Source organism: Emys orbicularis, chromosome 17 (genome assembly GCF_028017835.1).
Source record: "Emys orbicularis isolate rEmyOrb1 chromosome 17, rEmyOrb1.hap1, whole genome shotgun sequence".
Classification (NCBI taxonomy): Eukaryota; Metazoa; Chordata; order Testudines; family Emydidae; genus Emys; species Emys orbicularis.
The window spans coordinates 18405070-18423099 of NC_088699.1; the positions used below are offsets into that span (position 1 = coordinate 18405070).

At 44.9% G+C, this 18030-nt stretch overlaps 1 protein-coding gene across 1 annotated transcript; it reads left to right on the plus strand.

Moving 5' to 3' along the window:
• The first annotated feature begins 109 nt into the window (after positions 1 to 109).
• On the plus strand, positions 110 to 16483 carry NUP88 (nucleoporin 88). Its single transcript, XM_065418249.1, has 17 exons — positions 110 to 346; positions 2418 to 2587; positions 4512 to 4637; positions 4865 to 4951; positions 5752 to 5928; positions 7181 to 7367; positions 8016 to 8166; positions 9387 to 9485; positions 9703 to 9793; positions 10546 to 10647; positions 12175 to 12333; positions 12577 to 12702; positions 13414 to 13479; positions 13789 to 13869; positions 14364 to 14490; positions 14714 to 14832; positions 16245 to 16483. Exons 1-17 carry the CDS (start codon positions 110 to 112, stop codon positions 16306 to 16308), a joined length of 2169 nt encoding a protein of 722 aa, XP_065274321.1. The 3' UTR covers positions 16309 to 16483.
• Positions 16484 to 18030: the final 1547 nt, after the last annotated feature.

Consider the following 18030-nt stretch of genomic DNA (forward strand, 5'->3'; position numbering starts at 1 on the left):
TCTGCGCCGCCCGCCCGGTGCACGCTGGGAGCGGTAGTTCTGAGGCGCCAGCCGGCCCCTGCGCGCTGATTGGCGAGCGGAGCCCGGCGCTCTTCCGGTGTGGCGGGCGATGGCGGCCGAGGGGGAGCCGGCGGACGAGTGGCGGGCGGCGCTGCCGCACCATGCCGTGCTGTGCCGGCTGCGGGAGCAGAGCGCGGAGAGACCCAGCCCCCCCGGGCCGACCCGCAGCCTCATCTTCGGGCTGGACGCGGACCTGTTCCTGTGGGACGCGGAGCGCGGCGCCTTCTACACCCTCAGCCTGCGGGGCCTGAGCGGCGCGGAGCCCGAGGGGCTGGGCCGGTACCAGGTACGGGGGGGGGGGTGTCTGAGGGGCGCGGAGCCCGAGGGGCTGGGCCGGTACCAGGTACTGGGCCGGGGGGGGGGTTGTCTGAGGGGCGCGGAGCCCGAGGGGCTGGGCCGGTACCGGGTACCGGGCCGGGGGGGGGGTGTCTGAGGGGCGCCGAGCCCGAGGGGCTGGGCCGGTACCAGGTACTGGGCCGGGGGGGGTGTCTGAGGGGCGCGGAGCCCGAGGGGCTGGGCCGGTACCAGGTACTGGGCCGGGGGGGGGTTGTCTGAGGGGCGCGGAGCCCGAGGGGCTGGGCCGGTACCAGGTACGGGGGGGGGGGGGTGTCTGAGGGGCGCGGAGCCCGAGGGGCTGGGCCGGTACCAGGTACGGGGGGGGTGTCTGAGGGGCGCGGAGCCCGAGCAGCTGGGCTAGTACCAGGTACCGGGCCCGGGGGGGGGGGTGTCTGAGGGGCGCGGAGCCCGAGCAGCTGGGCTAGTACCAGGTACCGGGCCCGGGGGGGGGGGTGTCTGAGGGGTGCGGAGCCCGAGGGGCTGGGCCGGTACCAGGTACTGGGCCGGGGGGGGGTTGTCTGAGGGGCGCGGAGCCCGAGGGGCTGGGCCGGTACCAGGTACGGGGGGGGGGGGTGTCTGAGGGGCGCGGAGCCCGAGGGGCTGGGCCGGTACCAGGTACCGGGCCGGGGGGGGGGGGGTGTCTGAGGGGCGCGGAGCCCGAGGGGCTGGGCCGGTACCAGGTACGGGGGGGGTGTCTGAGGGGCGCGGAGCCCGAGCAGCTGGGCTAGTACCAGGTACCGGGCCCGGGGGGGGGGGTGTCTGAGGGGCGCGGAGCCCGAGGGGCTGGGCCGGTACCAGGTACGGGGGGGGTGTCTGAGGGGCGCGGAGCCCGAGCAGCTGGGCCGGTACCAGGTACGGGGGGGGGGGGTGTCTGAGGGGCGCGGAGCCCGAGGGGCTGGGCCGGTACCAGGTACCGGGCCGGGGGGGGGGGGTGTCTGAGGGGTGCGGAGCCCGAGCAGCTGGGCCGGTACCAGGTACGGGGGGGGGTGTCTGAGGGGCACGGAGCCCGAGGGGCTGGGCCGGTACCAGGTACGGGGGGGGTGTCTGAGGGGCGCGGAGCCCGAGCAGCTGGGCTAGTACCAGGTACCGGGCCCGGGGGGGGGGGGTGTCTGAGGGGTGCGGAGCCCGAGGGGCTGGGCCGGTACCAGGTACTGGGCCGGGGGGGGGGGTGTCTGAGGGGCGCCGAGCCCGAGGGGCTGGGCCGGTACCAGGTACCGGGCCAGGGAGGGGGTGTCTGAGGGGCGCCGAGCCCGAGGGGCTGGGCCGGTACCAGGTACGGGGGGGGGGGTGTCTGAGGGGCGCGGAGCCCGAGCGGCTGGGCTGGTACCAGGTACCGGGCCGGGGGGGGGGGTGTCTGAGGGGCGCGGAGCCCGAGGGGCTGGGCCGGTACCAGGTACGGGGGGGGTGTCTGAGGGGCGCGGAGCCCGAGCGGCTGGGCTGGTACCAGGTACCGGGCCGGGGGGGGGGGGTGTCTGGGGGGCGCGGAGCCCGAGGGGCTGGGCCGGTACCAGGTACGGGGGGGGTGTCTGAGGGGCGCGGAGCCCGAGCGGCTGGGCCGGTACCAGGTACCGGGCCGGGGGGGGGAGTGTCTGAGGGGCGCGGAGCCCGAGTGGCTGGGCCGGTACCAGGTACCGGGCCGGGGGGGGGGTGTCTGAGGGGCGCGGAGCCCGAGGGGCTGGGCCGGTACCAGGTACGGGGGGGGGGTGTCTGAGGGGCGCGGAGCCCGAGCGGCTGGGCCGGTACCAGGTACGGGGGGGGTGTCTGAGGGGCGCGGAGCCCGAGCGGCTGGGCCGGTACCAGGTACGGGGGGGGGGGGGTGTCTGAGGGGCGCGGAGCCCGGGGGGCTGGGCCGGTACCAGGTACGGGGGGGGGGTGGCCCTGCTTCGCCCCCCGTCCCATCTGTTTACAAGTCAGCGAATGTTTCCAGAATACTTAATGTAATGTTAACTCCTGACTATGTAGTACTTTTCAATGACCTATTTATTAGTATTAGTGTTTCACTGTGACTTTTTAATTTTCAGACCCTGGTTTGCATAAATCCACCCCTTTTTGAGGTCTATGAAACCCTGTTAAGTCCCACACAGCATCATGTGGCGCTCATAGGCATTAAAGGGCTGATGGTACTGGAATTGCCTAAACGCTGGGGAAAGAACTCAGAATTTGAAGGTGGAAAACCAACAGTTAATTGTAGGTAGGTTATATTTCAGTCAGATGTTTAACCACATTCTGTTTTGACACTCTTCATGTGTGAGCCTCTGGTCTTTCCCAATCAAATAAAGTGGTGCAAAAAGATCTGACATATGTGCTGAGTGTAAGATACAGAGCAGAAAATATGAAAGAAGTCTCATAAATAAGGAGCAGAGTATTTTGAAGATTTCCAATTGAACTTGGTCTGAGAGGGGTACAGTACTTGTTGTGAGCTGAGTCAAAGGCTAGTTGGGATTATGGGGCTAAGAGCCTCCACAAATTCAATGAGCATTGTCACAGAGGACCTTCTAAGACACAATATTCAAATTATCAAGTGTGCCCCACAGGCAAATTGGGATACCAGAGAAATGGTGTGATGGAAATAGGTTCTCATCCTCATTCCTAATGGACAAAATATTCACATTGCATGAGAATCTAGGCAGAGGTCCAGTTAGTCTACTGCCCTGTCTCTGATAGTGGCTAATAATAGATCATTTAAGGAGAGGTGCAAGAAACCCGGTGGGGCGGTAATTATGGGATAACCTGCCCCTCAGGAAAGTTTTTTGTGACTTGGGATTTGTATCACTTGTACTATCATACTATCCTCATCACTTTTGTTGGCAGTCTTGGAAGAGTCTAAGGATTGAATAGACAGGGAAACTTGACCTCCTTAATGCTGCTTCCTTTGGCTCAGGAACGTTAGCTTGCCCTGCTGCTTCACATGCTAGTTACTTTGTGTGTAAATGGAGAACTTCAGCCTGAATAAGTGAAATAGAATGGCACCTTCTACTTGTACCAAATTAGCAACGGGAAAACTGAGTGTGAAAGGGGGATCATAAGTCCTTCATGTATTTGTATTTAGAGTGTAAAAAACAGTTTCACTCAATGTGAGATGTTTTTACCCATGGCCACATGGATCCCAGAGACTGAGCCTAGCTCTACCATTGCTGCTTTGTGTTGCTTCAGGCTGCTGATCCTTCTTGTCTCTGTTTGGTTTAAATGTCATTGTTTCTGCCTGTATTTTGTGGCCGTGATAACATGACCACAATAATTTAGGATTTTTGAGTTGTTGCATATCCCTTCAAACACTTGTGGAAGTGATCATACAATGAAACTACTCTGTTCCTGATTTATAAATAGGTGTGATAGATATATGGGTCCAAGCATCTGTTAGAATAGAAGCAGCACTCTGACAAGTACATCCAATAAAATGATTTCAAGGGTTAGCGCACTTGTTTCGTCCACTCAGTAGTTATTTGAATGGATATGGATAGGGAGAGAACCCGTTCTTCATGCTAACACATATTTTACTCAGGATTCAAACATCCATATATGGTGCTGGTTATAAATGCTTATAAGGATTTACTTCTAATCACAGATACATATGCAGTGACTTATTTCTGACCATTACAAGAGACTTCAGATTCTATCAGAACTGCTGATAGAATTTAGTTTCCCATTAAAGGGACATTGCCATCTTGAAACCTAGTCAGTTTAAAACATGAGTCAAAAGGGGCTTTAAGATCCTACACCTGTATCCCTGAGCATCTGCCAATTTTTATTTCTCCTCGTTTCCTATGTCTTGTAAATTTTTCACTCCCTGGTCTTGTGTGAGGGGATGGGGAGGAAAAACCAGGTGAAACTGACTAGTGACACAGTCTAGTCAGACAGTGCTATCAAACAAATAAAATAAACAGGAAAAAACATTCTCATCTTTGTTGTAGTAATCTTAGATATTGTAACAGTAGTGGGTAAAAGAAATTTTCAGACAGAAGGGTCATGTGACTGTAAGTTAAAGATTGCCCTTAAACTTTAAATACAACCAATAACCATTTTGAGACTTAAATCAGGCTATTCCCCCACAAGATAAAAGCAGTCTGTTTTGATGGTGTGCCTTTTATAACAGTATTATAAATTTGTTATTGTAGCACCGTTCCTGTTGCTGAAAGGTTCTTCACTAGTTCGACATCCCTGACCCTAAAACATGTGGCCTGGTATCCCAGTGAGACATTAGAACCTCATGTAGTTCTGTTGACTTCAGATAATACTATAAGGTAAACCTATTTCTGTTTGCTCTTCTGAATGTTGTTTTTTTCTAGTACAAGAACTAGTTGTTTACTGTCTTTTGTGTAAGCATGCTTATTAGTGGAATTACAACCTAAAACTAGCATAGAAAGAAGTTCAGGATGGTAACTACTGATGTACTGACTCTGCGTAAGCAGGGAGTCGTCCTGTATGAAGTTAATGACTTAATGAAAGTATTTATTGTTTGTTCTTCTAGGATTTACAGTCTGAAGGTGCCGCAGACACCTGTGAAGGTGATTGCTCTTTCAGATGCCGAGGAGGAGAGTTTAAAGCTCAATAAAGGGTTTGTGCAGTTTTTAGATTTTGAAATGCTCTCAACAGGATAAACTTGCTGATGTACCAAATGTTTTTTTGTAGAGATGGAAAAGTACCTGGAGAGAAGATGGCGTAATGTGTTGTGATAAATTCGCCAGTGGGGAATCTTTTTTCCTTCTTTTCCATAGCTTGTTTTCCCTAGTCTTCCCAGCAAAGTAGCTGAACTTGTTTTTTCCCCGCCTCACCATTTTAGAGGGAGCAGGGGAGTAGCTGTCTGCAACAAAAGCAAAATATTTTGAAGTTAAGATTATGTCCTAAACAAAGGTTAAAAAGGGGCTTTTTGGAAGAGAATGTAAGAGGTGGAGCTTACCGTCCTATCTTGTCTCTGACCTAGCTGAAATGGAGACACCTGTTGCTCTCCAACAGCCAAGCCATGGCTTAATATATTGCACTGAAAATACCACTACATCCTCACCTCTCTGAGTGCTACGTATTTGGGCTGGCTGGCAGTTCAGTTTCAGAAATGGAGTAAGAAATCAGTAGGTTCAGTGGAGGTGGGGGGAAAGATGCAGTGTTCTCTTGAAACAGCCCATCAGTCAGAGTCCCTGGAGACTTTAGCACATGCATTTAACTGAAGAGAGGGCCAGTACCCATCTTTAGGTATCTATTGCAGAAAATACTGTTGGCTAAAGGACCGATCCATAATTGTAAAATCTTAATCACATTTATCTAACGTAGCAGTAAATGCCACTTGAAATGCAGCCAGTAACTGTGTGCAGATAGTCATCACTAACCGTAATTTTTGGCCTGTCTCTCTTCCTTCCCCAGGAGAGCGTACACAGCATCACTAGGAGAGACTGCAGTGGCATTTGATTTTGGGCCTCTGGTATCTGTTCCGAAGAACATAGCTGGGCAGCGAGGGAGAGAGGAAGTATTGGCATATCCACTATACATATTATATGAAAATGGGGAGACCTTTCTCACATATATTAGCCTCTTACAAAGGTAGGGACTTAAAGTACAATGACCAATTTTGTTTAAAATGTGATTCATGTAACACTTCTATTTCGTTTCTGTGCAGATTGATCTATATTTTATATCAAGATTTGTGCCAGATTCAGGAGCAGATGCTGTATTGAATTCCATCATTTTATATTGTAACCCAGGCTTATTCAGTGTTGGTTTTTGTGCCCCTCTATTGGTTGGTCCACATAGAGCTTTCAGTCTCTAGTCTTTGAGCTAATAGACCTGGACCTTGAGCTCAGGCAGTAGAGGCTCATTGTTTTAGATCCAGAGGTCCTGGGTTCAGTCCCCACTGCTGATAACCCACTTGTGTGTCACAGTACTTAAAAGAGATACTCAGATCAAATTTGGATGGAAAACTAGGGTTTGGTTAAAAATCAGCTGTTCTAAAGGTACCGTATTGACTCTTGGGGTTTTTGGCTCCTAGCGTGTGACAAGCAGGAGCTCCCATAGCTCAGAGTGAGGCTGTGCTTCAAAGAACCAAACCCCTTTTGAGATCTTAGGGACTTCCAGCCTGGGTCTCATTAGGAAGGTGCTAGAATAGGATTCCAGTCAAATGATAGGTTGACAGATGACAAATTAGGTTATATGAAAGAGATATGCACCTTTAAGACCTATAGAAAGGACACTTAAAAATTGCAATCTAGATTTAATTAGATATGCAAATTAAAATTAAAAAAATATTTCTGTTATATTTAGGTTACAAACACTGCAGCATGCATCCTCCTAGTGAGTGAGAAATAATGTGAAATTGACGCGAAACTGCCTATAAACAAAAGTAAAGCTGCCTAGTCCTTTTCATAGCCCAACCTGAGAGCAATACAATAAAAAAACCAAAACACTGAAAAATAAATTCTTAGGTATTGACATTTGTTCATAGAAAATTAACTTGAGTGTCTCTTTAAGCACGTTGTACAGCCCTTCGTAAAGGGGTGTGGCACTGTTTATTGACTCCATTGTGTGATAAGTGTGTTAGTCTGAGACAATACAAGATTATTACTAAGATTCATTCCTTTGTGTGAGAGCACCATGCAGTGCATGTAGCCCAGGAACTTTAATTTTCATTAGGTTGGATTTCAGTTTGCCAGACTTGAGCAAGAAAAACTAGTAAACGTATGTGTTCCCCTAGCTGTTGTCCTTGGCTTTCATTCTTTCCCAGGGGATTACTGGAGACAATTTTGGAAACTTTGGGTCTTAGGCTTCCAGTAAGCACTTCCTCGTTTCTTCATTGCAGCACTGGAAAACTTGGCAAGCTGTTGGGCCCATTGCCCATGCACCCCACAGCTGAAGATAACTATGGCTATGATGCTTGTGCTGTTCTGTGCCTGCCCTGTGTTCCCAACATCTTGGTGATTGCCACCGAGTCAGGAATGCTTTATCACTGTGTGGTACTGGAGGGAGAAGAGGATGATGAGCAAACGGTAGGGTGGTGTTTCCTAGGAACTCTATTATGTCACTTGTTCCTGTGGGGTTCTCTTCTTTGTGTCCCACATCCTCATTTCCTGAATGGAAACATTCAAAAGAAATGTTCATGTTGGCCCCTTGCTAATCTGATCAACATTTAAGTTAAAATAGAATCATTAGGTATTATTTTAGCCAAAATGTTGGTCTGATTAGCAAGGGGCCAACACGAACGTTTATTCTCAATATTCAGTTTAAACTAAACCAAACTATAGCTTGATGCTTATTTATTTTCTCAGAAATGTGGCACATTTCTTTTAAAAATATCTCCTTTAAAATGATTAACTCTGATGAGAAACTGACATCACTAGCTGCAGAGGCACTATAGGTGACACTAAAGAGAGAAGAGCATCATAAATTCACGGGGACTGGGCAGGGACCACCCTGCTTGATTTATGAAAAGAGCAGCTGCTCTGGAAAGCCTCTTCAGCACCTCCCTGCAGGCTGTAAGTAGTGACTGCTAGGGGCTGCCATTCAGGAAACAAGGATGTGTTTTATTTAAATGCTGGAAAGACCCTTCCCATGCTAAGTAACATTTTCTTCTTGCTATTATAATGGTATTTTTGCTAGAAAGATGTTTTACTGATGCATTCAAACACTTTTTACAGTCAGAAAAGTCTTGGGACCCAAGATCTGACCTCTTCCCTTCTCTCTATGTGTTTGAATGTGTTGAATTGGAACTTGCACTGAAACTGGCATCAGGAGAAGAGGAAGAGCCTTTAGAATCTGATTTCTCTTGCCCAATTAAACTGCACAGAGGTAAAGGTGAAATTAATCAATACTATTGCTGTTTTAAGTCACTTTATTTCAAAATTTAATATATTAAGTAATGTAGACCTTATCGCTGTACTCAGAGCAGTGTTTTGAAAACAGTTCCTTGGAGTCTGTTGAAGCTACCTCATCTGTTAACAGGTTTCAGATAACATTTGTATTTTTTTTCTTTTATTGCTAATTTTAAAAAGGATGTCTCATGCGAACACAATGATGCTGCTGAAATTGTTTTTTAAATGAATCTAAGCGTTCAGTACCTGCTGTCTCTACACAGCACCAGGGGTAGGAGTTGCAGCTCTTTAGACTTAAAAAGAACATAAAGGCCATATTGGGTCAGACTAGTGACCCATCTAGCCCAGTATCCTGTTAGTAGCCAGTGTCAGATGCTTCAGAGGGAATGAACAGGACAATTTTGAGTGATCCATCCCCTGTTGTGCAGTCCCAGCTTCTGGCAGTTCGAGGTTTAGTGATACCTGCAGCATGGGATTGCGTCCCTGACCATCTTGGGTAATAACCACTGATAGACCAAAGATATCTTTGCACTTGTTATTGTTCTGATGGCTACCATTATAAAGGATAGGGTGAAGATTCTAATGTTTCCTTCCTCTTCAGTGCAGGTTGTGCTGAGTGTGAGTTTAAAGCCTTCTGCTACTAAATGTATAACTACAGGGTGCACATGCATTTCTGCAGACTTGCTGAATGCGTGCTGCTAAAGTGTGAGGACAAACTGCAAGGCTTATGTTATGTAGCTGAGATCTTGGAAATTGGGTGGGCATAAAGTATAGCCAGGCTTTATTTGTTTAATAAAGTTAGGAGTAAACTGGCACATGTTGCACTAAGATTCCATATGTTGTTTATAAAGGGTTAAGAAATGATTGTTGTAAAGTCCAATAGGTCAATAGTTGGCTTAAAATTACCTGTAACCTCTACTAAGCATATTTGTAACACGCTTATAACACCTATTATTTTATTAACCCTTTATGATCTGTTTATAAATGAAACTGTAATTACAAAAAAAAAAAAAAAGCACCGTTGGACTGATTGCAGGAAAGGGACTGGGTAGCTCTTGCAGTGTAAGTATTAATGCAAAATAGATGAAGGGCCAATCCGAGTAGAGTGCTGAACCTTCAGCACTCGCTGAATATAGACATACAGGAATGATTTTGTGTTGTTTTTTGTACTAATAATATATATTGCTTAATTTTCAGATCCTAAATGTCCCTCTAGATATCACTGTATACATGAAGCTGGTGTGCACAGTGTTGGACTAACATGGATCCACAAACTTCACAAATTCCTTGGGTCAGGTGAGTAGTGAAATTGTCTTCTACATGAGGGGAAGTGTGTTCGTTTATCAGACTACTTCCTTCTGTGGAAGGTAATTGTTTATCAGCGACTGGTATCTGAGAATGGCCGTGGTATTATCCAGAATGTGTAGACCTCCTCCCCCGCCCCCCGTAAAGTGGTTTGGAATTTAAAGAATCTTGAATATAATGCATTTGAAACAGTCTCCTGTCTTTGTAGATGAAGAAGATAAGGACAGTTTACAAGAACTTGGAGCAGAACAGAAGTGCTTTGTGGAACACATTCTTTGTACAAAGCCATTGCCATGCAGGTAGGAACCGAATGTCCTCCATTTCCCTTGAGTGAAGAAATGTTCTGTTATGTGTATTAACAAGATTCCTTCTGAATAATGTGTTGGCTGAGCTGACAGAATCCAAATAATTACAAATGATTAAACTCTGAGCACCAAGAGTTGGTATTTTAGGATTGAGTGTTTACCCCAAATGCATTCTAATAAAGAATTAAGCCTGAAATTCCCACTTTGGTAGTATCTGAACCTCACCCATCCAACCAACAAAAATTGAGAGATTATCACCATCATTAGCTGTCCTAGTGCAAAATTTAGGGGTTTAGTGGAACACTAAAACACATACTGCTTTTAGACTCTCCCTCATAGTATATTTATGGAGTGTTAAAATTCAGACACAGCCAATAAAAATCACTAATTTCAAGCCAGCAAAGCATCCCTAATCTGGTGCAAGGTATTACCTGCTGGGTAAAGAGCCAGTTATGCTCTATGATGTCATGTATTTGGATATGTCCACAAGCTGGTTTTATTTCATAGTCAGGGGAAGGCTAATATCTTATATAATTTGCATGAGAAAATGGTGATTACTTACAAGATGGTTATCTGAGTATGCTTTAGCTGTAAAAGTATTTTGTGCACCTTATTTAAGAAAGATGTCCTAAGTCAGTGAAACTTTGGCCTCCAAGTTGGTTGATGTAGTTGGATACAACTTTCTGGATATATTCTTACTGCACTGACAAAAGGTGTTTTGAATTATAATCTATTTATTTCCCCAGGCAGCCCGCTCCAATTAGAGGATTTTGGATAGTCTCTGACATCTTAGGGCCCACAATGATCTGCATCACCAGCACCTATGAATGTATCACGAGGCCTCTTCTGTATGTAGTTTTCTTACTTAATTGATTTAAAATTCGTGCTTTTCCCTTGTCTTTAGCTCTATTCAGTTAGTGCTTCAGTGTCTCAAGACTTGTTTTCTGTTCCGCCAGTTTAACTCGGACTTCTGCTCTTCTTTTTCATATTTATCATTTTTTATTTCTTTTCAAATAGAACAAATATACCAAAGTACAAGTGTTGTAATATACAAAGTAAGGAAGGAGGGTTAGGATAGAGGGAAAGGAGGGGAAGTAACATGTCTGCATTAATCATAGACCTCTAAAATCAGCCCAAATTGCTTTTCATTTGTCAGGCATTCCCCTTCTGTGGAATGCCAGTTGTTCGTTAGCTGTGAGGTCAGCCTTATCAGTGAACCAGGTATCAATGTTGGGGGGGGGGATCCACTTTTCCATTTTTTTTGCAGGATTAATTTTTTTAGAGACCAAAGCTGCACATTGGAACCATGCCACCTTGTTACCAGGTAACCTGCAGGTGACTGCAGTGCTTGTAAATAGACTTGAGCTTGACAGCTTATTTCTTTTTAAATAACTCTTATGCTAAGAAAATGCCAGCTCATCCAGGAAACGGTCCACTCGACCACGTTTTATGGCATTTTGAGGAATAATGTAATAAACCTAGAACACCTTCAATGCTTAGGACACCATAGAATCAGTCTTTGTGTTGGCCCAAGAAGCATTAGCAAAGGATTCTTGAAATACTGCTATAATTCTTTTTTTATGGTACTTTCCACCTGGTGATTTCAAAATGCTTTACAAACATTAGGGCCAGCAACATTCTGGAACTAAATACATTTGAGGCAGTATACACAATTGTCAGACTGCGTTTAGGGGCTTAATCTTTCCACTGGGTTTGTGAAGTCTACAGGTTGTGTGTGCATGAAGAAGAGAATAGAAGTCCTTAGAAAATCACTATCAAGGTGTGGGGATTTTGGTATTGTTTCTTTAAACATAAGGGGAAAATAAAATGGCTCAAGCTAAATAATTCTGAGAGAATGTTGGGGTTTTTTTTGGCTTGGTAGATTGGTATTTGAACAAGATCTGGGTACAAACTAATCTTCTTCTTCAAAAAGAGCAGCTAGTTCCATGACTTTCTCATTTACATTTTTCTAAAGTGTTTTTCACTGGGCTATCCAAGTACTGTATAGCAATCAAAGATAATCCTGGCTGGGACTTGAATGGCAATCTGGCAGCTTGCTGTCTCTGGCCCTGTGTAGATACAAGTAGCATTTTAGGTTTTCACTCTGCCATGTTTGACTTCAGTTGGAATTGCCATAGAGTTGAAACAATTCCATGAATGTTCTTGTCAGTCCCTTTGGATCTAGTGCTCTGCTACTGCGTGTTGCACAGGCCTTGGTTCATAGCAGTTCTGTTAATACCACAGTAGATGGAAGCTTTTCCCTAATGTGTCTCAAACTGATGTCATTTAAGGATTTTTAAATTCCATTGATACTGTAAAGAAAGCAAAATTCTGTGTCATTAGGTATCACTTAGATGTGTGTTTTGTTTTGGCAGAACGACAGTCCATCCAGCATCCCCTCCGCTCCTGTGTACGAGAGAGGACACTGAAATTACGGTCTCACCTCTTCGTATCCTAGCTAAATCACAGCATTCATTTGAGAAGCACATACGAAGCATCCTGCAGCGCAGCTCTGCTAACCCATTGCTTTTGAAGTATGAGCTTTTTCTATATGGGACTCAAAAGGAGGGAGGAGACGACGTTCTAGAAGGAATGTGCACCCTAGAACCTTTTATCTGTGTCTTGGGACATTGCAATGGGGGGAGGGTTGGCATAGACTTAGTGTCTCCCACCCCAAACAGATTTCTGAGAGGACTTCTCTGGTTAGCAGAGAATTTACCTTTTTAAAAAACACTTGTTAGTGGGATTGCATGTACACAAATACTGTGTGTTTTAAGGTCTGCTGACAAAGATGCAGCTCCTCCCCCCGAGGAATGTCTTCAGCTCCTAAGCAGAGCCACACAAGTGTTCAGGGAAGAATATATCCTGAGACAGGATCTGGCAAAAGAGGAGATCCAGCAAAGGTAACATGGTTTTATAAACATGTGGCATATTTAAGTTTGTCCTTTGTTTTTAATAACATCAGGCTATGCCCAGATGAGAGATGCCGCCACATATAGACATGAAAAGTAATGTTGCAGTTCACTCTAGATCCCCATCAAATATAGTATTAAGGACCTCACAGGATGGTCAGACAGCTGGGTACCTGCAAATAATCATAATGGAATGTAGAGAAATCGATTTCTGATCCTCAATCGTGTTGATCTGAGACTAGTGATATTCCAGAAATGATAGATTCAAGTTACAGGACAGGAGTACTACACAAATGTCAGCATAATGCTTGTACTTCTACAGAAGATGATAGGTGCAAGGAAATATTGAAAGGAAGCATGGGGGGGCCCTGCTCTAAATACTTGAAACCTACTAGCCAAACATTTCCTTTTGGATGTAGTTGTACAGAATCAACCTGCCTCCATGCCTGGGGATCTACAGAGACCTTTACCATGGTAACAGCTTTGCCACAAGTACTAAAAATGAGAAATTACAATGAATAACTCTTCCCTGTCCCTTTGAACTCTCGTCCTCTTTGGAGACATCCCTTCTCTTCTGACCTACTTTCAACTCTCCAGGGTGTCCAAGTTTTGTTGGCTTTTTTGTTCTACATGTCTCTGGAGACTATTAATCATTACATTGCCTTGTGAATGGTCTGGCCTCTGACTCAACTATCATTTTAGAGTGAAATTGCTGAGGGCACAGAAAAATAAACAACTGGAAGATCTTAAGTACTGTCAAGTGGAAAGGTGAGTTGGACCTGTTTAATTGGCTCTGTCAGTTTTTAGCTAAATCATGGAATGTTAATTGCTTTCATGTGTATAGGAATTAAATGGTTCAGAAAAGTCTTAACCAATTAGCTGGTTAGGTTTTCAGTGGGACTAACTACATTTAGACGACTGCACTGTTGTAGAGAACCCATAGAAGTTAGACTGGGTCACAGGTTTAACATCCAGCCCAGCTCTTCAAAGCTTCACTAGCCCCTTTTCAAACAAGTACGTTACATGTTTTTTTCCATAATTCTGAAGTAATTTTGAATGTTTCTCACTTGTATAAAGGAACAGTCTGCGGGAAATGGCTGAGCGCTTGGCTGAGAAGTATGAGGAAGCTAAAGAAAAACAAGAAGATATTATGAATAGGTGAGTACAGAGATTGACACCTGTTTCCTCATCAGTGCTGGATGCTACTGAGGTTCAGAACAGTGTATGGGGGGAGGGAGAAGAGTCAGTTTGACTTTTCCACAGTACCTGCAAAGTCAATGTAACCAGAAGATGCCAAATGTATTTGGATGTGTATTGTGGGTTTCAGATCCAGTAATGAACCTTTTAGTGTTACGGCCACACCTTTTACTTGTGAAGTTCAGCAATGTTAATGATTCCAGTGGGCACAGAAGAAGCCTCCAGCCAGCAGAGAATAATTGACTTGTAGAAAGATTACATCCTTCTAGCAGGAAGGAGAAACTGGACATTAAGTATCTAAGCAATGCTTTAGCTAATGGAAAACACAGGGACACCCCAAAAGAATTCTTCACAGTAAGGGGGGCCAGCAGTTACAAATAGTAAACAGCCTAGTACATAAATGGTGGTGTACCGAAGTTTTAAAGTTACCTTTCACTCTTTTTTTGTGTATAAAGGATGAAGAAAGTGCTTCGCAGTTTTCACTCTCAGCTTCCAGTTCTGTCAGATAGCGAGAGAGACATGAAGAAAGAATTACAGACAGTACATGATCAACTGCAGCACTTAGGAAATGCTATCAAACAGGTGAGCATGGGGTGGCACTGAAACTTGAAGATATGGAGTGGAAAACATGGCAGGAAGGAAGCATGCAGGGACAGGATGGATCATGTTTTCTGCAGTTATGGGCAAATTGACACACTTCATCTGCTGCTGCTCAATTCCTATTCTCTGTCATATGCAATGAAACAGTGAACTCTTGAATGTTTCATAAGGTTTCTAATGAGTCCATTATTCATGCTACTTCTAGGTGAAAATGAAAAAGGATTATCAGCAGAGAAAGATGGAAAAGGGGATCAGTCCACGAAAACCTACCATAACCCTCAGTGCCTACCAGAGCAAGTGCATCCAGACAGTTCTGAAAGAAGAGTAAGTTAACTTTTTTCCAAGCTGGGCTCTTTGTGCTTTGGGTTGATTTTGTGAGTGTATTCAACTCCCAGTCATTGAAAGATGTCTATCACAAGTTTAAACTCCAAACAGTGCCATTAGGGTACACACACTGATACTTAAGGGTTTATCTTCAAAGCTGGGAGCTACTTTATTACCAATAGCTGGTAACTTACGTTATCTTATTCTGTAGCTAGCTGTAGAAACCTTGAAGATTTGACCAGAAGTAGATGGGTCTAAGCTTACTTTAGAGAGCACTATTTATCTAAAAAGACTGGAGCATGTGGGAAGAGGGTCTAAGAATTGTGCATGCCAGCCTGAGAGTTCAGTTGGTCAGCTGCTTCCCCCTTTCCCTGAAAACTTCTATCCTGCTGGGAGCCTTAGTTACACTAGGTCACTTTGTCAATACAGCAGTCTCAGGGTATGATTGCAGCTTGTGTAGACATACCTGAAGAGCGAAATTGTGACAGCTTGGGCTCTACAAGCCTTCCTGGACCCTGGGTACTTAGTCAGGTGGCTGCCTGCGCCAAAGCCTATGCAGTTGCAGCTTCACTGTGCTGGCACCTGAGGTAGCTTTAATCGAGCTAGCTCAGGTTTGTCTGTAGGAGCTGCAGGCACAGTCTGAGTGCGGTGTAGAGACCCTAAGCTGTATATCTAAAGACTTGGTAATGGACAAATTCATGAATGTGAAGTCATCATTGAGTAGTGAAACTTGCAAAGTCTTCATTGAACAAACTATATGAAAATAAACAACCTGTTGGAGTGAGAAGCAGTGGCTGGCTGACAGTGAAACCAACTCCTCAGCGCAGCACTGTGCAACAGGAATAGAGGTGACAGGTGAAGCCCAAAACATACTGAAGCTTCCCTACAGTGCTGTCTTGTGTTCCTATTGAAGTGAAGCAGGGAGGTACTTTCCATCAAGTTGCATTTTTATTGGAGCACTGCTGCTGTGGCATCTGAACAACTTGTTTTCTTAAACTCCTCCCTAGGCAATTTCAGTATTTACTTGTAGTTACCACGGTGGAGCCCATGCACCTAAGATTTAGTGAGCTGGATTCTATTCCATCTTGTACAGCAACTCTACTGGAAAATTTTAGGGTTGTCACCATGGGTCTAAAACAGAGCCTATGAGGCCAAACAGTGATGTATGAGATAGGTGGTATGGCTGGCCTCAGAGTTAACCAACAGGTTTTATGAGATGCGAGCCAGCCAAATTGTTCAAGAATTACCTTCAGCATGAGCTTTTTAAAGCACTTTAATGCCACCTCCCTCTTTCAGTGGAGAATGGTTTTTAGTTTCAGGAGCAGTAGCTTCCAACCAAGGCAAGACCTGTCACATCCACCCCCTCAGAATTACAGCATTGTACAATTCAATTCATGTCTACTTTCTTGCAGGGGAGAACACATAAGGGAAATGGTGACACAGATCAATGACATCAGAAGCCATGTGAACTTCTAACATGCCAATGATTAAGTCCCTACAATAGCAAGGCTGAAATGCTTTTGACATTGCAGCAAAGAATATTTTAAGGGGGAGAACAGACAACCCACATCTATTTATCAGTAACAACTGTTTGTGCTACATATGCTTTTTATTTCATATTTTGTAAAGACTCAGTATTGAATAAAACACTTTTGATAAGAAAAGATCCCTTTACAAGCTCAGTTTGTCTCCTTAAGGAGAAGGGAACTAAATGTTTTAAGCTTACAGCTATCTACTGTGTAAAACTAAGTATTAAATCAGTCTAGAAAAAAGGCAAGATTTAGGAAGGGGATTTTTACTTCAGCAAAGAAAACTCTAGGATCCATCCTCTACCGCCCCCTCTGGCAGAAAGCAGATTAGAAAAACCAGAAAAGCACACACACTTCAGCAGCTTTTGTTTAATTTGGACCACTTTCTTCATAAGGACACACCTTCAATACAGTTAACAAATGGTTACATTTGAATTCTGTAGACAGCAGAATTTTACATCCACAATTGCACAGGACACCAATGGCTTGGTTCACTGAAATGCAGTATTCACTTCCAAACACTCAGTTTGCCTTTAAAAATACAACTGGCCTCTAAATTCTCTTTTGATACTTTAGGATGATTTCAAGGGACTGAGTATGGATGCTTGACTTCTTCCCTGCTTCTGCTAAAAGTGACATGGTCAAGCTAAGTTTTAAGTAGTACTACTGCACTGCTTGACCATGGCACATGCAGAAGTGCCCAAATAAAGCTGTTAAGGAAAGGAGGGATACTAGACATGCTGCAAAAAGAACATTCTAGTTAAAGATTAAGACTTCATGAAACTCACTGAATATTTTTCATTTTACAGTCTACACTGAATAGTCCATTTTCTAAATTACAGTTTTTTGCTGTATAGTAGGTAACATGTTACAGCTAGTGCATGTTAGCTAGAACTGTAAAACTAACCACCCTCATATCAAATTGATCCCAGGAGCTTCTATGATAGAGGGATAATTTTCCTGCTACAGTCTTATGGATACATGCCAACATTAAGATGCTTTATTTCCACTTAAAGGAATTCAATCCTGCTTTGTTTGTACTCTTTATTCAATCACCACATTTGGCAGACAGCTCTCCAGAGGGCACCTGAGTTTTCTGTGTGAGACTTTTCCTGAAGAAATCTTTTAGTTCCTTTTGAAAATCATGCCTTACTTTCCTCACACCTTTGGGCCCTTCTGGCTAACTCAGCTCTAGGGCTTATGTTTGACAATCTAGTTCTCTAAGCTTAGTTGTTGGCACTGCAGTCAACCACTTCATCTTCACCAGTCTGCCTAGGGCCATATTTTCAACAAAAGCTAGAAGCCTTTTGTTTTTGGACTCGCTCTATCCTGCACATATGGTGAGAGGCAGGGTGTGCAGCAAGGGGCCCTGGGAGCTCAGATTAGCAGCTGAAGGGCTCATGCCCATACTACACTCTACCTTTAAACATTGGTACCTAATAGTTGAAAGCTGAATTGAATAAAAGAAGATTAAGGTAGGGAAAGGGAACATGGAGTAGCAAAGTGAGACTGGAGAATACTACATCAATATTCATAGCTGTCTGTGAATATTAAAAAGATTGGGAAACTTCCACAAAAAACTGAAGTGAGGTTGCTGCACTGAATCACTCAATACACTCTGTAAAAGCAAAAGATATTATCATTTAGTTCCCCTTCTCAACTACGTTCC

Bases quoted from the DNA above. Each gene is read 5' to 3' on its own strand.
- NUP88 (XM_065418249.1), top strand. From the start codon at position 110: ATGGCGGCCGAGGGGGAGCCGGCGGACGAGTGGCGGGCGGCGCTGCCG. The intron at 13,480-13,788 runs GTGAGTTGGACC...ACTTGTATAAAG, and splicing joins AAGTACTGTCAAGTGGAAAG to GAACAGTCTGCGGGAAATGG. The intron at 13,870-14,363 runs GTGAGTACAGAG...TTGTGTATAAAG, and splicing joins CAAGAAGATATTATGAATAG to GATGAAGAAAGTGCTTCGCA.